This window comes from Epinephelus fuscoguttatus, linkage group LG14 (assembly GCF_011397635.1).
Source record: "Epinephelus fuscoguttatus linkage group LG14, E.fuscoguttatus.final_Chr_v1".
In the NCBI taxonomy this organism is placed as follows: domain Eukaryota; kingdom Metazoa; phylum Chordata; class Actinopteri; order Perciformes; family Serranidae; genus Epinephelus; species Epinephelus fuscoguttatus.
In genome coordinates this window covers 4,835,001-4,862,724 of record NC_064765.1, presented here as the reverse complement: position 1 = coordinate 4,862,724, position 27,724 = coordinate 4,835,001, and the positions used below count along the sequence as shown (strand labels likewise).

Sequence of the window (27,724 nt, the reverse complement as noted above, 5' to 3'; positions counted from 1 at the left end):
TTAAAAGTATAAGTAATTATTAACTTACATTATTAAACACTTTTTAAACAAAAGACAAATAAAAGAAAACATGACCAAATGAATTGTCCGCATATATCGAAATAGTTTCATTCATATAACGTGATAATTAATCCTATTAATTTAACCATCATTGATTTACAACCTTCTCTGACTTGTGACACCTTAAATTACAATTTATTTTTTAACCCCTGCCACAGTCAGCATTTTGTAAGTTGTGAATAGTTCAACCATAAAGTCATTTAATTCTCTTGTAGTGTTTTAGGTGTACTGTTCAAAAATTGTTAAGAAATCTACCAGGAAAAAAAGCAAAAGTTTTTCAGAAATATTCTATTATTATCCCTACTGACTTCTCAGATTCAGATAATTATTTATTATATTATATTATATTTTATCATATTATATTATATTGTCTGCACACATGAACAGTTTTACCAGCTGTTGTTTTGTATCACACGTTAGTAGCCTATTTGTTAACTGGGTTTTATTTTGAAAATGCCTCCCGGAAGCTGTGTCCCTGTCCGTTCTGTTCGTCTTTACCGCTCGGTTCGCTCGGTGACGTCTCTCACCGGTAAAATCCACCGACGAGTCGACGGGACTGACCGCTTCTCCTCTCTCTGCTTCGCCGTATCTCAGAGCGGCATCACAGCATCACGGAGCCCGACTCTCTGCCTCTCCTGCCCGGCCTGACGGGCCGCGACGAGCCGCTGACAGCAAGGACACGGAGCGGGTCCCGCTTCTCCTCAGCATGATGGATGTAACTCCGGTACCGACTCACGGACAAGGAGCCCGGTGGACTCGGCGGAGGGGCAGCGGGGACTTGTGAACATCCTCCCGGTGTGAGGATCTGTCGCACCGACTTGTTTTCTCCTGAATTTGAATCTTTTTCCTACAATGTCACCATCAAGGAGACGCGGCTGAGGCACCGGCTCTTCCTCTCGGGTCTCCGCTGACCGTCATCCTCCTCAGCTGGTCTCTGACGGTTTTAGCTAACGTTAGCTCCGGTATGAGCAGAACCGGACCTCCCTGTCACATCTGACCGGGGATCGGGGGGTGGTGGCGGGGTGCCGGCGGGGACACAGTTGGATTTGTGGATGAGAACCGGTCACCGGGCCGGATTCCGTGCGGAGGGACGCCGGCCGGAGCGGAGGTGGAGGAGGGAGGAGCAGCAGCGGCGGCAGCAGCAGCTGCGGGGAACCGATCTGACAACCTCATCCCCGGGGGGAGAGACGCAGCGAGGCGGCCAGAGGAGGATGTGAAGATGGGTTTAGTTTTCGGTCTCCTGTGGCTGTTTACCGGCTTCCTGCAGGGCGTGCACGGCCAGGGCGTGTACGGTAAGGACGTCATTAACATGCAATTAACATGTTGTCATTCTCTAAATTTTCCTGCCCGGTAAATTCGGTGTGATGCGGTGTGAACGGCCGCAGCGCAGCACAAGCAGCGTTTAACCCGGAATACCACCCACACCAACTTGACCTTGTGAGGGATTTAGCGCGTGTAGGCTAAATTTGTGTGTGTGTGTGTGTGATGCTCATTCAGTCATATTACATTCATGCCTGGCCTGAGGGCACAACAGGTAGGCTGCTGCACACCAACACACACCTGTGAACACAGTGAGGGGGGCTCCTAATAATACCTCTGCAGTAACTGACTGATGTTCAGTCTTTATTAGATCATCCTGACGCCATCATGTCTCACCGTGTTCCTGTGTGTAACAGTACTGCAGGTCTACAGGGTCTGTGCAGGTCTACAGGGTCTCTGTGAGACTCAGAGAGTCTGCAGGTCTAAAGGGGATTTGCAGATCTACAGGGTTTCTGTGGGATGCACTATGGTGACATGAAGTTACTGCTGCTGTGTCATCTGTGACAGCACACGAATATTTGGGTTTTTGTGGGACTTAAGGTCTCTGCAGGTCTACAAGGTTTCTGCAGGTCTTCAGGGTCTCTGTGGGTCTTCAGGGTCCCTGTATAGGCCTATGGGTGTCTGCAGATCCACAGGGTCTCAGTGGGACTCAGTAGATGGTGACATGATGTTACTCCTGCTGTGTTATTTTTATCCTGTGTGACAGTGCAGGAATATTCTGGTCTTTGGGGGACAGAGGGTCTCTGCAGGTCTCCAGGGTCTTTGTGGGACTCAGGGTGTCCTCAGGTCTACAGGGTCTCTGCAGGTGTCTCTGTGGGACTTACTGTAGTTAATTGCATGATGTTACTGGTGCTGTTTTATTGTGTGACAGATCAGGAATATTCTGGTCTTTGGGGGACTCAGGGTCTCTGCAGGTCTACAGGGTGTCTGCAGGTCTATAGGGTGTCTGCAGGTCTTCAAAGTCTCAGTGGTACTCAGTAGATGGTGACATGATGTTGCTGCTGCTGTGTTATTTTTATCCCCTGTGACAGCTCAGGGATGTTCTGGTCTTTGGGGGACACAGGGTCTTTGCAGGTCTATCTCTTTAGGACTCTTTGTTTCTGTGTCTCTGTGGGACTCACAGAGCCTGCAGGTCTACAGGGTCTCTGTGGGACTCAGACTGAGCTCTGAGTGACCTTTGTGTTATGATGATGATGATGCTGGTTCATCACTGTGACATCACTGTGACATCATCACTCTGATCCCTCTGGGCTCTGAACGTGACGTCTGTTTGTTTCTGCTCTTTATAATTTAATCCTGTCAGATTATTTATTTACTTTAACATGATTTAATTTATTCATGTTTAATCTGTGTGAACATCTCAACACACACCATCAGCACGTGACACTGATGTTGATCTGGTTGAGACGACTCAAACACACACACACACACACACACACACACACACATAAAAATCAAGGGCCGCTTACTAGCTTTGCTCTCTGACATGTTTCTGGACCTTTAGACTGCAGGTCATGGTCTTCATCAGCAGCTATCATCACATCTTGAGTGGAATTTCCACACGCATATCACATGATAATAACTGAGCAACCTCCATCTGCTGAAGAAGATCATGTGATGTGGTTGAAAGCTCAAGAAAAGAACTCATAAGTGACCTTGAGTTACATATATTTTTACTCTTTCCAAGGTCAAGAATCAACTTTGATATTTCTTCTTTCACATCTCCTCCGATAGAATATTTCTCTTTAACAAAAAAAATATAAAGGTCCTCTTACTAGTCTGAGCTTTCAGCCACATCTCATGGTCTTCATCATCAGTGTCAGAGTTTGCTCAGTTTTTAAAACTGAATTTCAGTTCTTACTGTAGCTGACATGATAACAGCAGTGAAGACTTTATCTGCTGATGAACAGGATCTGAAGAAAAAGCAAATAAGGGGACCTTTAGCTCATTTAGCATCTTGTTTTGAATCATAAACAGGTGTAGGCGCTAACGGTAACACCAGATAGAGACATCGGTGACTGTAACGGGTGGTATGCTGTCATTTTCACGAGGATAACATCAGTTTTGTAATGTGACAAATTACACGTGACTTAAATAGGGCTGCTACTGACGAAGAGTGTTCCTAGTCGACCAACAGTCATCATCAGGGTCCATCAGTGGACTAGTCTCCTGCATGTTGCTGATATTGCTGTAATGATGAAATGATATATTTTGGTGGTTTGAGTTGAAGGTGTGAGAAAGAATAGTATCAGTAACATTGTTAACACTGTGCTACATTACAGAGAAATACAAACCGTACTAATGAACCTTCATTAATATAGGCCTATATTTTATATCCAAGTGCACGTCACACACTGAGCGAGCTGCCTGTTAATGACGCTGTGGGCTAATGGGCATGTAGCTACTTCCATGTTTCAGATGATACGTCATGTTTGTAGTCGACCAATGAAGATGAGTTTACATATCACCTTGGGTTCATCCTTCACCTTCTCAAAATGATCCCACACTTTGGATTTCCTGCCCGACATGTTATTAACTAGCCTGTGGAATAACCGCAGGTACCAGCCCTGGAGATTAACCTGACTCCTGTCTGACTGCTGAGCGTGGACACTTCCTGTGTCTGTCCTTTCAGATTAAAGTCCCACATGGTCCAGTCATATAGGTTTTGATTTATTTTGATAAGGTGCAGGTCCTAGTAGAGTTTTTGTTTGTTTGTTTGTTTGTTTTCCGTGACTAAGTGACCAATGAAATCTTGCTGACTAATGACCTTTCTGGTCGACTAACATTTGGTCAACTATCGGGGGCAGTCTTACTAAGACATTAGTGAGAAAATACACCTGATTTAATATCCCATAGCTCCTAACAGAATCAACCTGACATCACTATTGAGTCAAGCCTTTTAAAAGCTCGGTGTTAGATGTTAACCGCTGCTGCTAAATAGCTCATGCTAACACTCCTGCAGCCCTGTGTCTAACTTGTGTCGGGCGGTTGGAGATCACACTAATGATGAGCAAAGCAGTTGTTTAGAATCTACTGAATCACTAGAATCAGTTCATTAAAAAGATTCGTTCACTGAATCGTTTAGTGCTTGGCGGGAGGAGCCCAGACTGTGTACTGCATAGTCCAACTCACTGAACTGATACACGGCTGAACGATCTATGATTCAGTTCAGTTTGTGGCTTCCAGGAGTGCTGAGTCTCATTACTGTCCAGCCTAACGTTTTAAGTTTCTTTATCTGGAAACTAAGTCTGTTAAAACAATGGGCAGGTGTGTGATGGTGTTCATGTAGCTTGACTCCTGGCTACATTAGCTGTTAGCTTGGAGAAAACGGTCCCCATGAAAGTGTATTGCTGAGAAGAAAAGATTTGAATCACTCAGGGATCGAGGTTACGTCGTTCACTGAGTGATTCGTTCCCTGAGTGATTCGTCACGCGGTAGGTAGTCCCTCCCTGCACCCTGGCTGCCTCGCAACTCGCGAGTGATTCATCGTTCGAACAGACCAAATCGGCAGTTCCACTCCCAGCCTGCACGCTCACTGCTGAGAAATGAACGAATCAGTTCTGGAAGTGATTCAGTTCAGTACGTCCACTCAACAGATTAGTTCTTTTGAACGATTCGTTCGTGAACGACACAACACTAGATCAGACCCTTGGTGCAATCCTGTTGTCTTCCTCTGTGAACAATGTCCACACCGCGACATGCTCTGTCCTCTAGACAGCGTGCTGCAGTTGTTCTTCTTCTTCTCTGTGTTTATTGGCAGCTGGCAAACCAAGTTTAAAGGTACATGCACCACCACCCACTGTGTCGGTGTGTAGATGCTGCCCTTGTTAAGTCAATGAAAGCAGTTTGGCTTCATATTATCTGCGCTATTTATCAGCTATAATTTTTATAATAAAAATGTCCCATTATTGGCTGATAATTTAGCGGCCAGTATATATCGTGCAGCCTTAATATTTATTATTGCTCCACCTGGACATTAAAAATTAACTCATTAGTTACTGGTTAGTGGGTGTCAAACCGTTGAAAGCAAAATGAACTGACATCTCTCGTTGTGTCATCTGCTGTGGTGTTACTGGCGTGTTGCTGTGACTCAGTTCTCCTGTAGTATTTCATCCACTGCTCGTGTTGCATTAAACTCTTTGGTATCACCTGAGACATCTTATTATAATCATTACATTTATATTCAGGTCAGTAACCAGAACTTAAACATTTTTGACACAGCAGTATTTCTGTTCCATGTTTCTTTGATTCAGTTAACTGTTCATTTATGCTGTTTATCTCCCGACATGGAGCTTTAATTGGTATTTCAAAGCCTCCTTCACTCTGCCAGCAGTTTAATTATGATGCATTAATACTTAAACCTTATTTATTCATCTGCTTATTTATGTGTTGGCCTGAAACACGAATCTGAAAAATCCTCCAACTGTTAGCAGTAAAATAAACTCCCCACAGGTCACAAACATTCCTGAGAATCCCCAGGAACAAATATTAAGTTCACTAACCTCAGTGTCCTCAGCTGGAGCTGCAGCCTCAGCCACGGTTCGTGGAGTCCTTGTAGTCCTTTTATTATCTGTTTTATGACCTCGTCCTGAGATGTTCCTGTAATGATTTACACTGGAAGTGTGTCTGACACAGTTTACAGTGTGTTACTGTTCTTTATGGAGCCAGTGAAATATTCCTTTAATATTTCTGTAGGAAGAGCAGCGGGTTGATCTCAGCGCTGACCTCAAGACTGCACACATACAGGATTTATGAGTGTTTGTTTTTCAGCTGTAATATTCCCAAAGGAAACTGTGGTGACGTTAGAGTACTCCTCTGTGTCCTCATGGTTTGTTTTTACTGTAATACTACAGTAATATTTACAGAGAGGACATCAGTAAACTGAGCTGTGTGTTTAGTGTCCTGTGGTTGCTGTATTAAACCATCAGTCAGGTTCTTCTTCCCTCTGAGGAAACTTCTGGATTATTACTTTGTATCTCAGTCCAGCTGCAGTACAAATACATGAGGTATTTAAAGGAGGCAGGATGCTCACTGATGTTGGAGCTTTTATTTCTGCAGCCACGTGTGTGTCATCACTCGGTCAATCAAACATTATGTGCAGCACCTTTGGTACCATACTGTCGTAATAACAGCGTAGTGACAGTGTTCCCTGCGTGACGTCAGCTCACACTCAGATTATCTGTAATCTTATATGTCACAGATTAGAGGGGGAGGAGGCGTATTACATCACGCTCACTGTTACTTACATTCACACAGTTTAGAGCGCTGACGTCTCTGAGCTCATGGAAACTCAGGTCTTTACGAATAATTCCTCTTCATCTGTGTGTGTGTGTGGGGGGGGATTCTGTTTGCAGCCGGGATGCAACAGAGGAGGGAGGAAGGAAGGAAAGAAGGAAGGAAGGAGGGAAGGAGGGGATTAGGATGCAACATCTGTGCATTTGTTTTACATTCAGTAAACGATGGAGGCTTTAGGAGACGATGATGGAGATGAACTTCCTGTTTCTGGTCATAAAGTGATTCTAAGAATCAAACAGAGACTTTGTGGTCAGTTAATCAATAAGTGAATCAACAGATAATTAATCATGTGGTTCCAAAATCTGAACTGTGAATATTTTTGGGCAAAGTCACATCATTTTCTTAACACATTTTACATGTCAGAAAATACTTGCGGAAAGACTGAAAACTGTGTCGTGCTGATTTATGGAGTAACTCTGTGTCCTAACTGGATGTGAGCGTCGCATCGCGTTAGATCAGACGCTCTCTGTCCACACTGGATCTGTTGAATATGGAACTCCGCAGGTAACTTAGATATCGTTGTCATAGCTACCGAACTATATCTTAACACTGTCCCCAGGGCGAAAGTCCATTTTTTTGTGACCCATCCAACACCCCAACCTGCCTCCTTGCAAGCACTCTGGACTGGCTCCTCGTTTACTGCCATCAGTGCATTTGTCTCGTAATCACAGCCTTTCAAAATACGTGGGATATGTACGAATTTGGGTGCATTACTTTTCGTAAGTAAACATACAAAAAAATTGTGAAAACAGCCTGAGTACTGACACTTTAAAAACATTAGTACATCAATTTCACTACTGCATAAGTTTTTCTCCTTACATACTTTTTTTGGTTGCACCTCTCCAGTTCTTTGGCATGTGTCCGAGTCTTTGCACACGGCACCACACCTGCCCTAATGTACTGTTTCAATGGTGTTACTTATGCTAAGTTACTTGGGGTCAACTGGGATTCATCATTCAGCACAGCTGGATGAGAGCAGATTGAGACGGTTAATAACGTTTTGTGCAACTGGAGTTGACTAATTTTTACTCTCTGCATGTGGCTCGTTGCTGTTAGTGCCATGAAAACCAGGGATTTTAAGCCAAAACATGATCTTTTCCTCACCATGCCCAGGTGGTTTTTGTGCATAAACATAACCACAAGTTAACTACAGTTAACAGAGTTCAATGTATCTGCTACCTTATAACGTAAAATATCTGTGGTTTCCAGATGTTTACAATGGTTACATTAAATGTGTTGATTGGGTTGCTGTTCTCGTGTGTGTCTCCACATAGTGTTTTTCTTCAGTAGATATGTACTGGCAGGATGCTGGGGAGCTTTGTAAAAAAACACTCCCTGTGCTTTTGTAAAAATGACGTGCTCCGCGTGGGTATGTTTCTACGACAACAATATCTTGACAGTGACGTTAGCTAGGTAGCTAATACAACGCTACATTAACAGAGGGTTGGCACAGTTAACTTTAAGCTTACAAGGGTCGTAATAGCAGAACACTCTGCAGCAACATCCAGTGTCCGCTGGCTGATCTCCTCCCAAAAAGTAAACTTTTCTGCCATAGCTGTGATAGCCGACAGTGGCCCAGCTAAAGATGCGGCAGTGACGTCCTTGGCGCCTTTCTCAAAAATCAGAAATTTTCATCTTAAAGTGCTCGGAGCAGCCGCACAAAAAAGGCGTAATGCTTGGAAAATTATAATAGGTGCAGCGCCTTTTCTCTAAGCAGCCACATGCAGCCACATACGCTCTCTGCTCAGTGGGAACAATTGAAAAAGACGCTGCTGCTGGGAAAAATTGTTTGGACACACCCTTACATGATGTTAAAATGAACAGCCTTGGATTTTTGGGCATCTGAAGACGTCAGCTCAGGGAAACTACACATCAGGACACGTTCGACTGTTTTCTGTTTATAAATAATCAGCAGATTAATCATTCATCATTCAGTAACAGCTGCAGCAGCACATGTGATCTGTTGGCTGCACCATCATCATCATCGTCCTCATGATGCAGCTGCAGCCTGCAGTCAGCCGGTCAGTGAGTGAGTGTGATCTGTCCTGTGTGGTTGTCGTGGTCGTCGTTGTTGTTGTTGTTGACTGGCGGTCAGATGTGGTGTTTGATTTGTTGTCATGATCCTGATGTGATTTCACAGCCATATGGGCTCATTTTCTGCCTCATAAACTCTCCGCAGCACAATGTGCAGTTAGAGCTCATTTGGATGGAAAAGGTCAGTCTGCTGCTCACTCACTGTTTGGCTGCTTCTCTCTGAACAACACCAAAGTGACAACAGGCCTAGGAGCCCATAGCGCCCCCTGCAGGCCGCTAGGTACACTGCAGCCGCAACATGATGACACACTGTAAGTCCTGCTGACTCACCACAGCAGAGGTGGAGTGTAACTAAGTACATTTACTGCAATATATTTTATTGAGTGTAAATTCCTCTCCATCTCAGAGGTGAATATTGTGCTTTTTACTGCACTACATGTGTCTGACAGTTACTTCCTGACCAGTGAAAACCATGTATCTCCAGATGTGCTGATGCTGAATGTTTGTTTTTTTATGTGTTGAGAAAATTCTCCTCCTTCTTAAACTTAAGTGAGCACAGTGTTAGTTCAGGCAGGACACGATGTCAAGCTCAGCTCACATCCCAGCTACATCAGCTGATCTCAAACAGCCCAATCAACTGATGGAGCAGCTGATTGATGGGAGGGAGTCAGCTGATAGATCACATGATTCCTTTCTCTGCCACCAATTGGCGAATCTCATTCAGTGCGCCCTTTGCTGCTGCTATCCCTGCCTTAAGCAGGATTTATAGTTGTGCAGGAGACCCTACACATGTCGCCTACACTGTTGTGAGCATTTATACATGTGCGGTGGTGTGTCTGTGTCACTCTGCAGTTACACCCCCAAAACACTAGTCGGCGATGGGGTTTCTGTGAAGTACTGTAAAGTTTAGTTGATTCAAAACACATTAAACACACATTAAACATGACTTAATAGAGACAATTTCAAACACAAGTACACAAATCAGCTTCACTATAACTCGCAGCATTCACAGACAAACACTTGTCTTTATCTGGACACATTTTCCCCACAAATACAACATGCTAACATTATTAGCACAAGTCTATGGTATTTTACATTGTATAAATTAGCCTAGCAGCTAGCAGACTTTTCCTCTACTCATATGAAGCCAGGGACAACAGCAACATTTAACAAAGGTAACGTTACAAAATTCAGGTCCATTACAGCTCACAAGGTTCACTGACAAAACAACTGTCTTATACTAAACACGTTTTCCAAACAAATACAACATGCTAATGTTATTAGCACAAGCCTATGGCATTTTACGTTGTATAAATTAGCCTAGCGACTAGCAGAGATTTCCTCTGCTCATATGAAGCCAGGATAAATCACACACAAGACTTAAAATGCTATTTTTTGTGGAGGCTTTATTGTCTTCACAGTTTATTGTTTCTTATCTGTGAAATTAAAGTAAATAAAAGCTTTGTTTCCACTGAGGGAAATGGTTTCAGCTTATAGAAACAGACAGGAGGTCTGTGTGGCCACGACGTGTAGTTACATTTCTGGGGAGGTGCACGTCAGGTTATGGTGTAGGCTCTGTGTGTTGACTGAGATATGTGGCTTTCACAGGACGGCCAGGCTACAAACACATGATGGTCTTATAGAATATGATGCATCGCTGTAGATTAAACTACCCAACAGGATATAAAAAAGTTAAAATGAGCTCAAGCTGAAACATCTACAGCAGAAACATTAGTGTGAACTCATCGACTCTTTCAGTGTCGTTAGGGTTTCTAAAGGAAAACAGATGTTAGTGGAATCCAGTGAGGATGAGCAGCTGTTCAGAGTCAGGTGTCTCCGTCCTCTCTGTTTCTATTCTTATTCTGGTTCAGCTGTTTAATGCTAACATGTTAGCATGGAGCTAACAGCACTGTTAGTGTGTGTGTGTGTGTTTGTGGTTAATCTGCCCCAACAGCAGCATCCTGAGGCCATCTGTCACACACACACACTCACACGCATGCACACACACACACACACACACACACACACACACGCCACAACAGATACTGTCAAATGTGTGTGTGGTGATTGACAGCTCCTGTTGCAGCTCTGACACACAGCGGAGGAGGGGAGGGGGTGTGTAACTGAAGGTGACAGGTAGCAGATGTGTCCGGATCGCAAACACACACACACACACACACACACACACACACACTGATTGGTATTTTGGTGGTGGGGAAACTGTGTTTGTGTGTTTCCCAGCATGCCTTTGGGTCACAGGTGACAGTGAATGTGTGAAATACTTTGTATTTAATTCTGGATGTTTGGTGAGCTCAGGTGTCGACACACATGATGATGATGTTGTCTCGTGTTTCCAGGATTCTGGAATCAAAATATTATCATCACGCTGTGGAGGGAAAAAGCTCTGGCTTGTTTTTATTTCTTTGAACCAATCACATCAGGCTTCAGTCACTAATATGTGCATAGAAACATTCTTACTCTGTGTATAAATGGTAAACGCTTCTCTAGTCCTCCAACCACTCAAAGCACGTTAACTCTACATACCACATTCACACATTCACTCACTGGTGGCCGAGGCTACCACATAAGGTGCCACCTGCTACTCAGTGACCATTCACACACTCTCACACACTGATGAAACAGCCATCGGGAGCAATTTGGGGTTCAGCATCTCGCCCAAGGATGCTTCGACATGAGGACTCGAGGAGCTTTGAACTTCGGTCTTCCGATCAGGGGTTGACCCGCTCTTCCTCTGAGCCACAGCCACCCAATAAAATAAGGACACACGCAAACTTATTGTTGGATTCATGACACGTGCGCACCAGCTGATTTTGTCTTTTCAAAAAAAATGACAGGTGCGTAGCCACTATCTGCAATCAGCATCCCGCCACGCCCCCATTTTTCTACCATCAGTGAGCGTCTGTGAAGTGAAGGAGTGAATTCAGTCAGAAACAGCTGGCCAGCCGTTCTTCACTGTCTTCAAACATGCTTTAACATGTCGCTCTCTGATGTGCTCTCCTGAAGGCACAGACAGCAGCAGCTTCCAGCAGGGTTACATATGGCAACTTAATACCTGCCTGGAGGTAGATCAGAATCTTTATTTATCCTGCATGCTTTTTTTGTCGGCTATAAATCAGCATATGCACAATTTCCTTTGAATAAGAACTGAGATACTCCGCTTTCAGGATGACAGTGTGTCAGTTTCATGTATTTAATACATTTGACCAAATGCATCAGTGATTTAACGGTTTTAAATATTGTCTGTTAAAGTCTTTTAAATAATTACAGTCTTAATGTTACTCATGTGGTTTGTTCAGATTTTCTGAGACAGACAGGCTTTTATCATTTGTGTGTATGCATGGTCTGAGGGAGGTCTAAATTTGTTCACAGAGTAGGGAAAAATTCAGGTAAGGAAATATTGATGATTCCCAGATTTCTCCTAAAACGTTCATGCGTTTAAACACAGATTTGTGCATACTTCCTGTTTGTGAATGAGGCCCATTCCTCCTAGGTGATGCTGAGCTCAGGATGCAGCGACAGTAGTAGTTCCAGTGGAGGTTAACCTCTGTCAGCAGGTAGTTCCAGCCACTAGCTGCTAACTGCTAACAGCTAACTGCTAACCGCTAATGTTAACTACCTCTCTTCCTGCTGATTTGTTCACAATGTAGCATCAATCATGAGGTTGGGCGCTACTCTTGTGTCTTTGTTTGATATCTGTCAGCTGAGATTGCTTGTTCCTCGTCACATGACGTGGTGCGCACTGCTGCATTCCAAAAGTTGACCTCAGGGCGCAGCTGTTGCACCCTAAAGTAGGTAACATGTGCTTGCGACAATTGTGTCGCTCTGGCGCACCTGCTGCACGTCTACATTAAAAACAATGATTTCGAGGCCGCTAAAATCACGACATGTGTATGGCCCCTTGAATGGGAGCGTCCCCTGACGTGTTGATAGTGAGTATACTGCATCCTTTCATCCCAGCAGCATCCCGGGGAAGATCACTGTACATCCCAAACACATTTCCTATTGTAAGTCTGGAACCCTGATATTTAGCCTGCGCATCATTGATGTGACACAACACAAAAACATCGGCCACTACCAAATGCGAATGTCATCTTATGTGCCGATAAGGCGAACAACAAGGCCAATATCGTCTGATACTGATGTTCAGCCTATAAACTGCTGCATCTTTACTGTAAACTATTTCATGTGATGGGTTTACCTGCTCATTATTCTCTCAATGAATCGATTACTGGTTTGTCTGGTTTATAAAATGTGAAATAGAAATTTGAAACTGTGCATCACATTTTACTAAAACTCCAAAGTTTAGTACCTTATCAGAAGCCTCCTATTGTCTGACTGTATTTCTGTTTCAAACCCCAAAAATATTGAATTTATGTCAGTCAGACATTGGGAGGAAAAACAAATCAGTACATTTAAAATTGAATTATATATATATGAATCTATATATATCAGAGATCAAAATAAAATAAACTGATCAGATTATTTAAACTCACAAATATCAATATCAGTACCGACCTAAAAAGAATCCAGTATTAAGAGGTTTCTGCCCAGATGAAATTAAATCAATCTAAAAACTTGTGACTGATCAGCAGGAGATTTAACATTTTCTTAAATAACGTGTAAAATCAAAATCTGTCTCAAATCAAAATGTGACATTATTTTCCCTCCCTGCCGAGGCTCTTACACACTTCCTGTTTCCTCCTCAGTCTCGGGTGCATTGTGTGTTTTGTGTGAGATGTTTGGATGTGAAAGGCAGCAGAGGGATTACAGGACGTTCAGCAGCTCTTCACTGTCACACACTGAATCACACTAAAGAACTCCTACAGGCTGTTATTTCTGTATCTGCTGTGTGAGGCTGCTGTTTGTTGTCCTGGACGATGAGACGGAGGAGAAGCTCGTATGCTGCTGAAGGCTGATGATATAAAACGATCCAGATCCTCAAGGCTGAGGGGGGGTGGCGAGGAGGGGGTGGGGGTCCAGATTCCTCTGAGGTCACGGAGCTCAGCGAGACTCTGAAGACGTTAAGTTCAGTTCAGCTGAGTTTATGTGACAGTAAAAAGAAAAACAAGTTAGATTCATGATGTCAAAGAGTTTGGTCACACAGAGAAGAAGAACTGAAGATGCAGATGCAGAAAGAAAACACACTGCACCAAGTTAAACCAGATTAACTAAACAGAGTAGTGGAGCCCGCCTGAATAAACAACATATTATATTAATACAATTAAGACAATCGATTAACATCTTACAGCATCCCACGAGCTCTCTTTGCTCTTTCAGTCTAATGAATATGTGAATAAACGTCTTTGTTAAACGCCACTATCATATAAACACAAGCAGAATCGCTGTCACTAACGACAGCACCACATTACTAATGTAACTAATTACTAATAAAAGTTCTGTAATAAAATGAGTTACCCCAAAACCAACAGCTTGTTAAACATTACTTTTGTTATCACGTCATACTAACATGAAATACAACATCACATCAGCCGACTCATCTTCATAATCGTCACACTGAGCAGGCACGTCACGAAGCAGCAGGCTAGTTTGAAATATGGAAACACTTTTTACCTCAGCAGCTGGAAATATTCCTATTACTTTGATTTTGTCGGGAGGAAAGATGACAAGAACACTGTTGCTGCAGGTGGTTGGACTGAAACACGTCCTCAACCCTCTGGTCTGAAGCACTTACAATGACCGACAGTACAACAATGTGACACTCCAGGAAATACACCCCACTAAAGGTGAGCCCTCCTCAGCTGCGGAGGTCAGCTGTAGCCCTGCACTGATTGATTAAACAACCAAAACTGGATTTTACGCAGGAAAATAGCGGTCACAGGCAACTGAAGACTCCTGGGTAAAAATCGAAGCTATCTGACCTTAGCCACACACGTATCAGCTGTTATCGTGACATTCACACAGACGCACACATCTGACTTTTGGGGAGATACTCGAATACCAGTTTTATGGGATGTAAGGGAAAGTAATATATCGAGTAGTGTAACGGATTACTGTTGGCAGGGAGTGATAAGTAAAGTTATATTATTACTTTGTAACGAGTAATGTGTACTATATTACATTTTTAGAGTAACGAGCCCAACACTGTTGTGGGTGTGTGCTTTGTGCTAACGTTAGCTGCTGATCGAGAGGCTGTCGCTGTGCAGCTCCGCTCTCTTGATCTTTTGTTCGGAGGGTATGGTGCCATTGACTGTGTCCTACTGGGTTAGCATGATCCTGTTGTACTTTGTAGTGGCTCGATCTTCGTTGCCCTCAGCGGACATGCTCCCCAGAGCCAAGAATACTGCTCATTTTTTCATGTTTTTAAAATCTAATTTGATACAGCCAACCAGTTTTTTTGATCCTTCAAATTTGGCTGGACGGTTAATAACCCACTTTTCTGTGCTGTGGCAAACTGATTACACATTTATTTTTGATTTTGACAAACTTAAAATCGTTCTGTTGAGCATCTAAGAATCCTGAAACTAGAAAACAACCTTTCACCGCACTCCTGGATTCATTTGTAGATCAACACATTCTCACTCTGACCTCGTCACGTATTGATGTTTGGTCATGGACTTTCCCCGTCCAGATACGACATGCAAGGTATCCTGGGTGTGTTGGTTGTTGACGTTCTGGGACACCGTGTCAAGTCCTTTTTCTTCCGTTTTCACAGGAAATTTAAAGTTTATTACAGTAAACAGTCTGACAGTCTCTTTCAAAATAAAAGCAGTACGTCGGTACAAAAACAAGAACACACACACGTGGTTATGTTTAGGAAAAAACAACAGGGTTTGGCTTTTCAGTCTTACAGGATGCAAACACGGCTCTCTCTCGTGTCAAAGTTAGTGTTTGTTGGACCCATCCACCAACCCTCCTGCCTGCCCCACCCCGACTTTCATCGCCTTAACTTTTGTCCTTGTCCTGCTGCGTTTCCTTGTGATGCTGCCGGCAACCGGCCGCGTATCATGCCAACATTAAAGGACACCTGTTTTTTTTTTTTTTTTGTTGGTTTCTGACGCAAATCACTTCCCATGCACCGGATATTGACGACTTCGGAGTGAGACTGGGCTCTGTAGTAAGTCAAAGTAAATCAGAGGCCAACAGTCCGTCTCTTTTTCCTTTCTCCAGACCAAGTGAACCAAACTAAAGGGGTCCGACAGACCTGAAAACAATCCTCAGGTGTGAAGGCAGTTCAGTGCGTTTTAATATTATTTACAGTTGATTTCATTCCACTCCAACCCTGCTTAGGTTAGCATTAATGAACACTTGTGTCATCTCCTAGGTGATATTTTTGTTGTGCTACAGTGTAGGAAAGAGTGGGACCGACAGATACTGCCACCTCCCACCGGAGCACCAACTGCAGGTCGCAGGCGGTTGCGAAGTCATTTCTGGGTCTACCTGCAGTGGGCTGCACTGCCGTCTGATACAGAGGCATCAAGACAGTTTCATAATCTGTTAAAAATTCCCTGTAGTCGCAGTAAACATCAGTCCCCTTCTGTGTTTGATACAGTTAGTGTTCACACCTGACGTGAACTGTACCAGGTACACATGACCCACACTGCAGACCACCTCTTTATGTGGTATCAAGTACAGATCGGCGCACTGTGTCCAGGTGCGGTACAAAGTGTTCACACTAATCAAACGAACTGGACTTTGGGGTCAGGTGTCAGATCCAGCCCTGAGTCTGTGATGTGAACGCCACCTTAAGAATCAAAGAAAATCCACAAAGATTTTGTTAAAAGTTTAGATTTTGGGGAAAAATCATCAAATGAAAAAGCTGAAGAAACAAACCTGCGCTGGCTGAAGGATGAAACAGTGTGTGTGTGTGTGTGTGTGTGTGTGTGTGTGCGAAGGTGTGTGTGAAGGTGTGTGTGAAGGTGTGAAGGCGAGCTGTGAGCGGCTGCAGACAGAAATCTGCATATTCCTGTACTTTGATGAAATCATTAACTGCATATTTGACCTGCTCTCTCTTTACCTTCTCTGGGAAATTGGGATTAATTATAATTGTTTTTTAATTACCTCCTCCTCTCCCAGCTGTTTCCTCGCACACAGGAAACACCGTTCACGCCCGCCATTGTCCCCCCCCGTCCCTCCTCCCCCTTCCTCCCAGTGTGTTCCTGTGTTTATCAACCCATTAGCTGTGGGTTTACTGTGTTAATAAGTGTTAATGTGTGGTAATGAGGATGGAGTGCGGCAGATTACTGGGAGCGCTGTTGGCCCACCTCCTGTTTCCTGCCGACCGGCTGTTTGATGTGAGGAGGAGGAGGAAGAGGAGAGGAGGAGGAAGAGGAGGAGCTCCACTCAGACTAACTAGTTGCTGCTGCTGTGAAGGATAGTAGCTGTGAAAACAGAGGGACAGTTGGTGGAGATGATTAGCAGTTAGCAGAGGAGCTTTCAGTCAGTGTTCATGGTCGCCACCTCTGGCTCCGATGTCTCTTTAGAGTTTTCATATATGATATGATTCCCTTTGGAAGATAAACTTTGGTCTCAGTGTGTAAATTGAAGTTTTGTTGTTGCGACATGAGTTAGTCTGAAGGTGAAGTTAAGGCTTTTCAGCTAACTGATGGACTGCGATCACACTGGCCTCTAGTTTCGCAGACCGGGCAAGGCAGAGGCGCAGCGCACCTGCGCTTCGCCAACTGGATGTGGCCAGGCGGATTTTGCAAGTTTGGCACACCGTGCAGCTGGTGCAGCTACTCCTCTTTCCCACCTCCGTCCCTCCTACCTGCGCAAGTCGGAAAGAGGGAGGAGAGAAGGCGTGGAGTGGGTTTTACACACATCACACCAATCAAATGAGCCCCTCTCCTCGCCCTTAAATGCACCGCACGAAGGAGTAATGAGAGTTTACTCATTTCACCATGGCAGAAGACAGCAGCAGCGTCAGACGGCCAAACTTCTCCCAGGAGGAAACTGATGTCCGGGAGGTCCAAGCTCACAGTGTCCGAATATACAGAACTGCGAGCAGACCTCCACGGGCTGATGATGCAAAGGTAGCCTGGGAGGAGGTCACCACAATTGTAAATCAATGTTGCGTTTCTCTCGTGCACGCGCTCTCTCTCTTTCTCTCTCGCAGTCTCACTCGGTTTCTTTTCTTTTGACTTTTCTAAGATGACAGATGCTGAATATATACTCCCTATCTGATGCTGTGGCTGTTTGTGGTTGGCCGAGAGGGATGTGAACTCATTAGTTTGCAGCTGTGTAAATCAAATCAGGTTGGGTTTCCAATACGTGTGCCAAATGGTGCCAAACGGTGCCAATCCCCTTTGATCTGACATCAGATGTGACGGGACAGTCGATATAGAGATACATTTATGTGCTGATTGCAGATAGTTGCATTGAATAGTGTTTTTTTGGGTATTTATTGCATCGTTAATGTGCCTGATATTCTGGAAACCTGCCTGTGAGGTTTTGGTGACGTGTGCGCACTTCCACTTACACCGGCTGCACTCCGCCTGCGCTGACAGTAGACCTGGTTTCAGCTGGCGAGCTTTTAGCGCACCTTCAGAAACTGTCACTGCGCCAAGCTGGATCTGTCGACAGTGCGGGATTCGCCAACCTGCGCCGCGCCGGGAAACTAGAGCCCATAATGTTCAAACGTTCATGTTCCCCACAGGATTAATCCCACTGACTCTGATGATCTTGTGACTTCCCTCCTTCCTTGATGTTGTCATTTATATCTGACACAATATCTCAAACACCATCAGACGGGCTATTGCTGATGTTCCTGCTCCTCACAGGATGAGCCTGTCTGTCTTTAATGACACTCTGAAGGCCCAGACACAACCAACCGACATCAAAGAACCAGCAGAGATGGAAGTTGACTGTTGCATCGCTTGTGTCTCGGCCAAAAAGTTGCACTTGAACAGACCGCTAAACTACAGCCGACAGGCATTATGAAATGTACCGGCTGCCATCTCTCACAGCATAAAGAGCGAGAAAGTCCCTATAGGGCGGGAGGTGAGGTGGACGGGTCCAGACTTTCACCCGGGAGCCTGCTGTTTGTTTCTTGTGTGAAACCAACAGTCAGTGGAGTTATGTCAACACCAACATTGTGCCAGTATGTGTAGCATGCTACAGCAGTGACGTATGTGACATGATGTTGAGCCAAAACATGGTGTTTCCTTTTTTTCTGAACCTAACCATGTAGCTTTGTTGCCTAAATTTAAGGATATAATGTAAAAACGAAGTGTTTTACCAAACACATTCTCACTCTGACATCGTCACATATTGGCCTTTGATCATGGACTTTCCACTTCCTTCAAGGTACCCTGGGTGTGTTGGTTGTTGACGTTCTTGGACGGCAGGTCAACTTCAGCCTGTTACATGCATTGTCTTCTTTCAAAATAAACTTCTGTTTCCACGGGAAATTTAATGTTTACATTCAGTCCCTATCAAAATAAAAGCACTACAGTGGTACAACACCGTGAATTGACGTTTTTTTCCTTCAACAACAAGAGCACATGGTTAGGTTTAGGAGAAACAACAGGGTTTGGCTCTAGAATTTTACGGGACACAAACACCGCTCTCTCAGGTGAAAGTCGGTGTTTGTTGGACCCATCCACCACCCTAGTTGCACTTTCACAGCCTTAACTTAACTTTTGTCCTTGTCCTGCCACATTTCCCCCTGACGGCGCTGGGCACTGTTAAACTATAACAGCAACCGGCCACAACGTTAAAGGACGCCTTTTTTGTTGGTTTCCGTAAGTCACTGCCCATGTGCAGGATTTTGACGACTTTGGAGTGAGACCGTGCTCAATTTACCTGGTGTTTAAGTCTGTAAAGAAAAATATGGTGGTGAAGATTCTCAGTCATCCAGGTCATAATAATCCCAAGTGCTATATCATAGGCAACTGAGTTTCTTGAAGACATTTCACTTCACATCCAAGAGGCTTCTCCAGTTCTGATGTTAGAAAAGAAAAAGATTGTGTGCATGTGAGGAGCACACACTGATCATTTCCTGTGAAAACTGAAGTGTATTTTGAAAAGACACAGTGACACAAAGACACATGCCATCCCAGAATGTAAAAAACAGACACAGGAGGGTACCTAGAGCGTCACGTGTTGCTGTTCAGGACCACAGATAAAGCAGCGGTATTTGACGAGTTGGGATGAGAACATGTTGGGGCGTAGTGGCCGTTACATCGAGTGCTGAATCAATAAGTCGACACAGTTTATATTCCGTGTGAAGCTGCACAGTCACTTTGATCTCATGGAAGATTTCACTGATGACTTCTAACGTGGTTTGTGGTCTGTGATCAGAGTGGGACATCCCTCCACAGATCAGGTGTTCAACAGTAAATATACACTGACAGAGTGACCTTTGACCTCTTTCTGTCAGGCTGCGTGTCCGTCCCGGTGTGGGTGCATTTGCTTTGCTGGATGGCGCTGCCTGTTTGTGAGGAGCTGAGGTGGAGACAGCAGAGTGACACTTCACGGCTCAGAGAACATCTCTGTTTGTGTACCAGCCAGTGTGACAGCCTCTTTTCTGTTCCACTAAACATTTGGTTGAAGAAATTAATCAACATGTCTGTTTGGATTTACTCTGGATCCTCCCGGCCGGCCCGACCAGCCGAGGAGAAGTAACAGCTCCGAGGAGAGGAGGAGGAGGAGGACTTTCACTGAGAGAGAAGAAGAAGGAGACAAGAGAGGAAGACCTTAACTAAGACAGAAGAAGAAGAAGAAAAACTCCTCAGGTTTCTCTTAAGGTAGAAAAGTTTGACTTTTTGTTGTTGGTGTGAAACAAAGTGCTGCAGCAGTTTAACTCTGCTCCCCAGAGGAAACGCCTGCAGGAGCTCCTCCTTTGTTGTGGATGTTTTCTGGAAGATACAGGAAGTTAAAATCTGTTTGGGAGCTGAGACAGGAAGTTCAGACAAGCTCACCTCGTTAGTGACGATCGTCAGCTTCAGTTCAAGAAAGCTGAAACTTCATGTTTCTGATCTTTTTGTCTGATGACCTCATGAAGTGAGCCTTTGAAAGGAGCCATGAGAAGGAAACATGAGAGGAGAGGAGGAAACAAAAGAACAGGGAACAAGAAATGGGAGGAGGAAACAAGAAGGAAACAAGAGAGGAGGAAGCATGAGGATGAAACACAAGAGTAGAGGAGGAAACAAAAGAAGAGTAAACAAGGAATGATAGGAGTAAACAAGAAGGAAACAAAAGGGTAGGAAACAAGAAGAAGAAACATGATAAGAGGGAAGGATAAAAAAGAAGAGGAAACACAACAAGAGAGGAGGAAACAAGGAGGAAACGCAAGAGAAGAAGAGGAAACAAAAGAAGAGGAAACAAGGGAGGAGGATACAAGTGGGGGAACAAAAGAGAAGAGGAAACATGACAAGGAAACACAAGAAATAAGAGGAGGAATCAGGAAGGAGGAGGAAACAAGTTAGGAGGATACAAGAGGAGGAAACACGAGGAGAGGAGGAAACATGAGGAGGAGACACGAGGTGAGGAGGAAACACAGGAGGAACAAATGAGAGGAGAGGAGAAAAGGAAACAAGAAAAGAGAGAAGGAAACAAGTGCTGAAACATGAATGGAGAGGAGGAAACAACACTAGGAAACAAGAGATGGAAAGAAAGAAACAGGAGGAAAGAAAACAAACACACAAGAGAGTAAAAGTAGGAAGCAAAATGAGGAGGAGAGAAGGAAACGAGGACACAACAAGAAGAGAAGGAAACGAGGGTACAGAAGCGAGTAGATCCAGATCCTTCTTCTTCTTCTCCTCCTATGTCTCGTGTCTTTCCACCTGATCCATATTTGAACCCTCAGGTCTGCTCAGTAAATCTTGTCCCAGTGCATGCTGGGAGCTGAGAGGAAGGTGAAGCTGAGATAAATATGGCCGCTGCAGAGTGAAAGCCGTGTGTCTGACATGTAATGTGTTTCTCAGAGTGTGTCATTGATCATGTTTATGGTTCTGAATGAATGTTTGATTCATTCAGAGGAAGTCACCATGTGTGTGTGTGTGTGTGTGTGTGTGTGTGTGTGTGTGTGTGTGATTCATGGAGGACTGGAGGTGATTAATCAGATGAGGGAAACTGTTCGTCCTGCGGTAGAGAAGAAGAAAATAACATCTGAAATATGAGATTTAATCAGAGATAACGACTCCACTCTTATTACCTCATAACTCGTATCTGCACTCACATATTTCACTACATTTGTCTCATACACTGACTCATACGACTCTCTCTACACTGTAAACAGTCAAACACCAGAGCTGGAAATTAACTTTTTCTCCACCTGACGCTGTGGCTGATGAACTCCCAAATTACAGCGGCCACTCAATACATCACCATTGTGTTATTTTGGCAGGTAAAGGAAACACATCCAGCAGCCACTTGCATATTTTACCAGCGTTTGGCCGGTGGCTGGTGTTAATTTTCAGCCCTGTCAAACACTGACCTTTATTTAAAACAGACTCCCACACATTCGTTTGTTTGTGGCAGCGATTAAAACATCTGCCGCCACGTTTGCCGCCGAGCTGGACTGTTCATTAGGTGTGTTGTTGTGTTAGATACTGTTTGGTTATTCATTGCTTTACACTCCTGGAGCTCAGAGCAGACTCTGGGCACAGACAGAGCAGCAGAACGCCAGGTGTTGTGAAAGTGGACATTAACTGTTCAGTGCACTGGTTTTAAAAGTTTACTCTGCAGCTCCTCTCATCTATCGATCTGATCTGATCTGATCAATTATCCCACGACTTAAAACTCCACAAACTGCTTCTGAGCATAAAAAGAAACTAGTCCATACTCATTGGTAGCTTTGTCACCTTCTACCTATGCCAGTCCTCAATGCCTATGTGCAGTTTCACATAGATTGACCACGTCAGTGAGTAGAAAAACGTGGGACAGACAGAATGACTGACTGACAGAATGACACACTGACAGTTTCCGTGATTATGTACAGCATACCATACCATGACTTAGTCATACCAAACATTAGAAACAACACCAACATTGGTCCACAGGGGGAGCCACAGCGATCGGTCACATTTTAGCCATTTTGAAGCATTTTTCTGTTGTTATAGCGCCACCCAGTTGCCAATTAGAGTTAAATTTCTCCAGTCAGCTTGAGGCGTCCTGTTCTACATATCTACCAAGTTTAGTAAAAATCCATATGGCGGTTAGGCCTAGATAAGAAATGAGCTCTCTAGCGCCCCCATTTTGTTTGATGGGGTCAATAATGGAGGGGTCCCCTCAGATTATGTGTGGTCATATGCCTACAAAGTTGCGTGGTGATGGGTGAAACCCTTGAGATGTTCTACACCTTTATGTGATGAGCCACGTCCTCCGCAATATTCATTGCCTTATAGACGCTCAGTTTTAGTAAGTTTTCCAACTTTTGCCAAGAGGGAACTTTAGATATTGGTCCCTAGATTATGTTCACCCAGTTTCATGCAGATCGCTCAAACTTCCTAGGAAGAGATCGATTTTAAAGAGGACCTATTATACTCATTTTTGGGCCTTTGTATTTGATTTCTGGACTCCTATAGAGCAGCTACACACGATTACCTGCACACAGAGCTTTGTAGATCTTCAGGACGCTGTGCCTCTCGTTGCACTGCTTCCTTGTATTTCCTGCATCCCGCGAAAACGGTCTGTGCAATATACTCTACCCCCAGGCCCTCGCCTCCCACCGAGCCCACTCCGCTGTGATTGATCACACTCCCGAGGACTTCCGAAGTGCCTGGGCATGCCCATATAAGTAAGTCCGGCACGCATTAACGTTACATGGACTACACTGTTTAAAAAAAGACTGTAAAACACAGCGTGCAGAGCCATCCAAAACAGCTTGCAGGGCTCACTTCCAAATGCACGAACCTCATTATTTGACGCATTGGCATCGTTTAACACGATTATGCAACATTTATAAGTCAGAAAAGAGGAAAAACATAATAGTATAATAAACATAATAGTGTTTTTCAAAAAATTCAAAATGGCAGAAAATCTATATAACCAGAAGTTATGGGTTCTTGAGGCAAATGTGTTCCTCATGAGGAGAGGCATTTCTGTGCAAAGTTTCATGTCTCTACGACATACGGGGCATGAGATATGCCCATTCAAAATTTGCAATTTCAATCGGTTGCTATAGCGCCCCCCTTTGGCCAATTGATGTAATATTGCTTCATTGGCATCCTCCCATGACCCTCTACCACTGTGCCAAATTTCACATGGATTGACCAAGTCAGTGAGGAGAAAAACGTGGAACACACACAGACACAGAGTTTTCGTCATTATGTAGTAAGATCATGAAGAGTTTCACCTACGCTGCGTTCAGGGACCCTCAAAAACCTCAGAATATTGAGAGGATATTGAGACACAGACTGATACACAAGGACCATCGATCAGAGTACTGCACGGGTCCATTTTTGAAAACCTGCACCCGCCCATACCTGTAAAGCTCAGTACCAGAACCGACCTGTTAATGGTCATGTTTTAGTCAAAGCCGCATCCGTTAACAAAACTCCCAAGATGTCCCACCGTGTTTAAACCCCCCCAGGCTCCAGTCCCTCACATTAAGCTGGTTCTCCGTTTTTGAATTGGATGTCTCTTTGACTGGATGGTGAAAACATTCAATCACTGCCAGGTTAGGAAACATGTTAGCATGCTCCTTCCACCACCATCAAACCTCCAAAGGATCCTCCTTGGGTGTCTTGAGCTCCATGTAGGCTGCCGCCTCATCCTCGGGCTGCAGAGTTTCATGGCTGGAGTCCTCCATGTCAGTGACCGATGTGACCAAGGGGTCAAAGGTCACACTTGTGTCACTGACTTTCAAATTAAAAGGAACTGCAGCTTGATAATAGTGATTTACGTGTTAAAATACTACACATATACTGCACATCTTTTTACTTAGTTTTATTCTGAAAAATAAAAAATATATTTGTGTTCTCACCCACTGCGTGTGCCTGTGTGAAGTTCATTTTTACCCATGCCTAAAAACCACTTGGTTATGGTAAGGAAAAGATCCTATTGTGGCCTAAAATACGTGGCTTTGGAGGCACAATCACAGCTGGAAACACAGCGACAGGTCCCTAAAAAAACAACTGCTTTTGTTGTATGTCGGTCTTGAACAGTGGTCGCAGCTTGGCAGGTCTCTGGGGACGGACTCGCTCCTGGAGCCAGCCTCAAATGGCCATTAGTGGAACTGCAGTTTTTGGCACTTCAGCGGTGATTATACTGATGATGATGTTTGTGTTATTTAAATAATCTTTTTACTGGCTGATCATCAGTTAAGAGGCAGGCAGGAAACTGAGGCATATGACATCATCAGAGGTTGAAAATTGAACCCTGTATTAGCTGTACTCCCTGTACGAGCAGGCAGCAGTTGCTTTCTGTCTTCCTTGCTCTTTCCTTTATGATCCTCACTGTTCACTTCTTTATAGTTTGCACTCTTTCCCTCTCTGCTGCAACTGCTGCACAATAGTTTCCCTCAGGAGGAATAAAGTTCTGTGTTATCTCGTGGTTATGTGCTTTACAAGGTGACCATGTTGTTACTGAGGAGCTCCAACAATAAGTTATGATGTAAGTGTTTTCATAATTCTAGAATTTCTGCTCCTGCAGCTGCAGTGAGATTACCTTAAAGTGGATCTGGGATGCTTTTCCTTATATCCCGTCATATTTATAATGTTACAGTGTTGAATGTTTATATTAAAGGTGAGAAAAGTCAGAGTCAAAGTAATGACGGTTACTTATGTAAAGGTGTCAGACTGTTCTGAATTCTGTTTCCAGTGAGACGAGCTGAGGTCAGCAGGTGACAGATTTCTTTCTGTGGTCATCTGCTTCAGTCAGTGTTTGGTTTGTCTGTTCTGGGCTACTGTAGAAACATGGTGATCTCCTTAAACAATGACCCGCTCCCTATGTAGATATACACTTTATTAGGTACACCCTGCTGGTACCAGGTGGGACGCCCTTTTTAATTCTTGGTGTCACAGATTCAACAAGGTGCTGGAAACATTCCTCAGAGACGTTGGTCCATATTGACATGATGACATCACACAGTTGCTGCAGATTTGTCGGCTGCACATCCATGATGAGAATCTCCCGTTCCAGCACATCCCAAAGGTGCTCTATTGGACTGAGATCTGGTGACTGTGGAGGCCACTGGAGTACAGTGAACTCATTGTCATGTTTGAGATGATGTGAGCTTTGTGACATGGTGCGTTATCCTGCTGGAAGTAGCCATCAGAAGATGGGTACACTGTGGTCATAAAGGGATGGACACGCTCAGCAACAATACTCAGGTAGGCTGTGGTGTTTAAACCATGCTCAGTTGGTACTAAGAAAATCTCCCCCACACCATTACACCACCAGCAGCAGCCTGAAGCGTTGATACAAGGCAGGATGGATCCATGCTTCCATCTGAATGTGGTTTTTCCAATCTTCTATTGTCCAGTTTTGGTGAGAAAACCCGTGTGAATTGTAGCCTCAGTTTCCTGTTGTTAGCTGACAGGAGTGGCACCTGGTGTGGTCTTCTGCTGCTGTAGCCCATCTGCTTCAAGGTTGGACAAGGTGTTGTTGCTTCAGAGATGCTCTTCTGCACACCTTGGTTGGAACCAGTGCTTATTTGACTTCCTGTTGCCTTTCTATCATCTTGAACCAGTCTGGCCATTCTCCTCTGACCTCTGGCATCAACAAGGCATTTTGGCTCACTGGATATTTGCTCTTTTTGGGACCATCCTCTGTAAACCCTAGAGATGGTTGTGCTGAAAATCCCAGTAAACACTCAGACCAGCCCGTCTGACACCAACAATCCATTTTCAGGTGATTAAACACTAAGGAAAGCACTTGTTATATTCTACTTCTGCAAGTACATCCCCCTAAATCCAACACTGGACCTTTAATTAGGCATGTCAACATGTTCTAGTAGAAATCCAAAATACAAGTATGAATCTAGAAAATGAGCAAGAAATACATTTTTGACAGGACATGAACTCTGGTGTCCTCCACACCCTTAAAGCCAGGTCATGCTTTGAGTATCTGTGAGGTCATGAGAGTTCATGTGATGTAAACTTGGTCACCTGCTGTTCGTGAAGGACGTCCAAAATCTGTGACCCTGCAGTCTGCACGCTCTGTACGTGCACCAACTGTGCATGGACGTGATAATAAAGGCAGGTGGAGTCTTTCTAATCTGTCTTTCAGGGAGCACAAAGACACAAACAGCTTTAAACTCCTGGAGAGGAATCGACCTTCTTGTTGTTCTGAAACGCGTCATCGTAAACAGACTGATGATTATGGTTCAGACAGGAGCAGCTGTATTAAACTGTGAACACAACTGTGCTCTCCACATCACTGCAGGGTCGGAGTCGTCCAGCATGGCCGTAGTTCTTAGTCATACTGGAGTGGAATTGAAGCAGCGTTTTAGTTTTGTTCCGCAGACCACACAGAGCAGGTTTAAACTTGTGTGTTTCTTCAACATGAAGTTCAAATGTTTTTCTGACGTAAAAAGAAAAAACTGTAAACGTGTTTCTTTCTGTGAAACACAAACACTTAAATTCCATCGACAGAACGTTTAACACCCGTTACTTTCATCTCATCTTTTAAAAAAAGACGATTGATGTGACGTTTTTATAATGAGCCAAATGTTAGCAGATGTGTGTGTGTGTGGATCGGCTGAGGTTTACAGGACGGCAGATCAAAGAGGAGGAAACGTTAACGTGCAGCAGCATCACAGCAGCTCATCTTCAGCTGCTGAATCCCACCTTGGGGAGACTTATCTCTCCCAGTGTGAGGATTAAGGCCATGTTGGAGAATAATACACAGCGTACAGTGTGCTTATGTAAGCTGTCAGCCTGTGAGCTCTCCGCAGGCTGATTCAGCCTCCATCCACCAGCCGGATGCGAACATGACGGAGGAAACAGGTGGAGACCATCGGGAAGTCCTCGACACAGAGAGACATCAGACGGACTTCTCTCTGCCGATTGTTTTAGTGTCAGAGATCATTTGAAAAGATTTCCAAGAAGCTCAGGTGAAATCTTCAAAAAGGTAATTTTGCCCCAAATTT

At 44.2% G+C, this 27,724-nt stretch overlaps 1 protein-coding gene across 1 annotated transcript in view; it reads left to right on the top strand.

Moving 5' to 3' along the window:
• Nucleotides 1-544: 544 nt before the first annotated feature.
• Nucleotides 545-27,724, top strand: part of mdga2a (MAM domain containing glycosylphosphatidylinositol anchor 2a) — a 145,313-nt gene continuing 118,133 nt past the window's right edge. The window contains 1 exon segment of the mRNA XM_049596371.1: nt 545-1,352. Within this exon segment, the coding sequence (XP_049452328.1) occupies nt 1,280-1,352 (73 nt within the window). The 5' untranslated portion in view covers nt 545-1,279.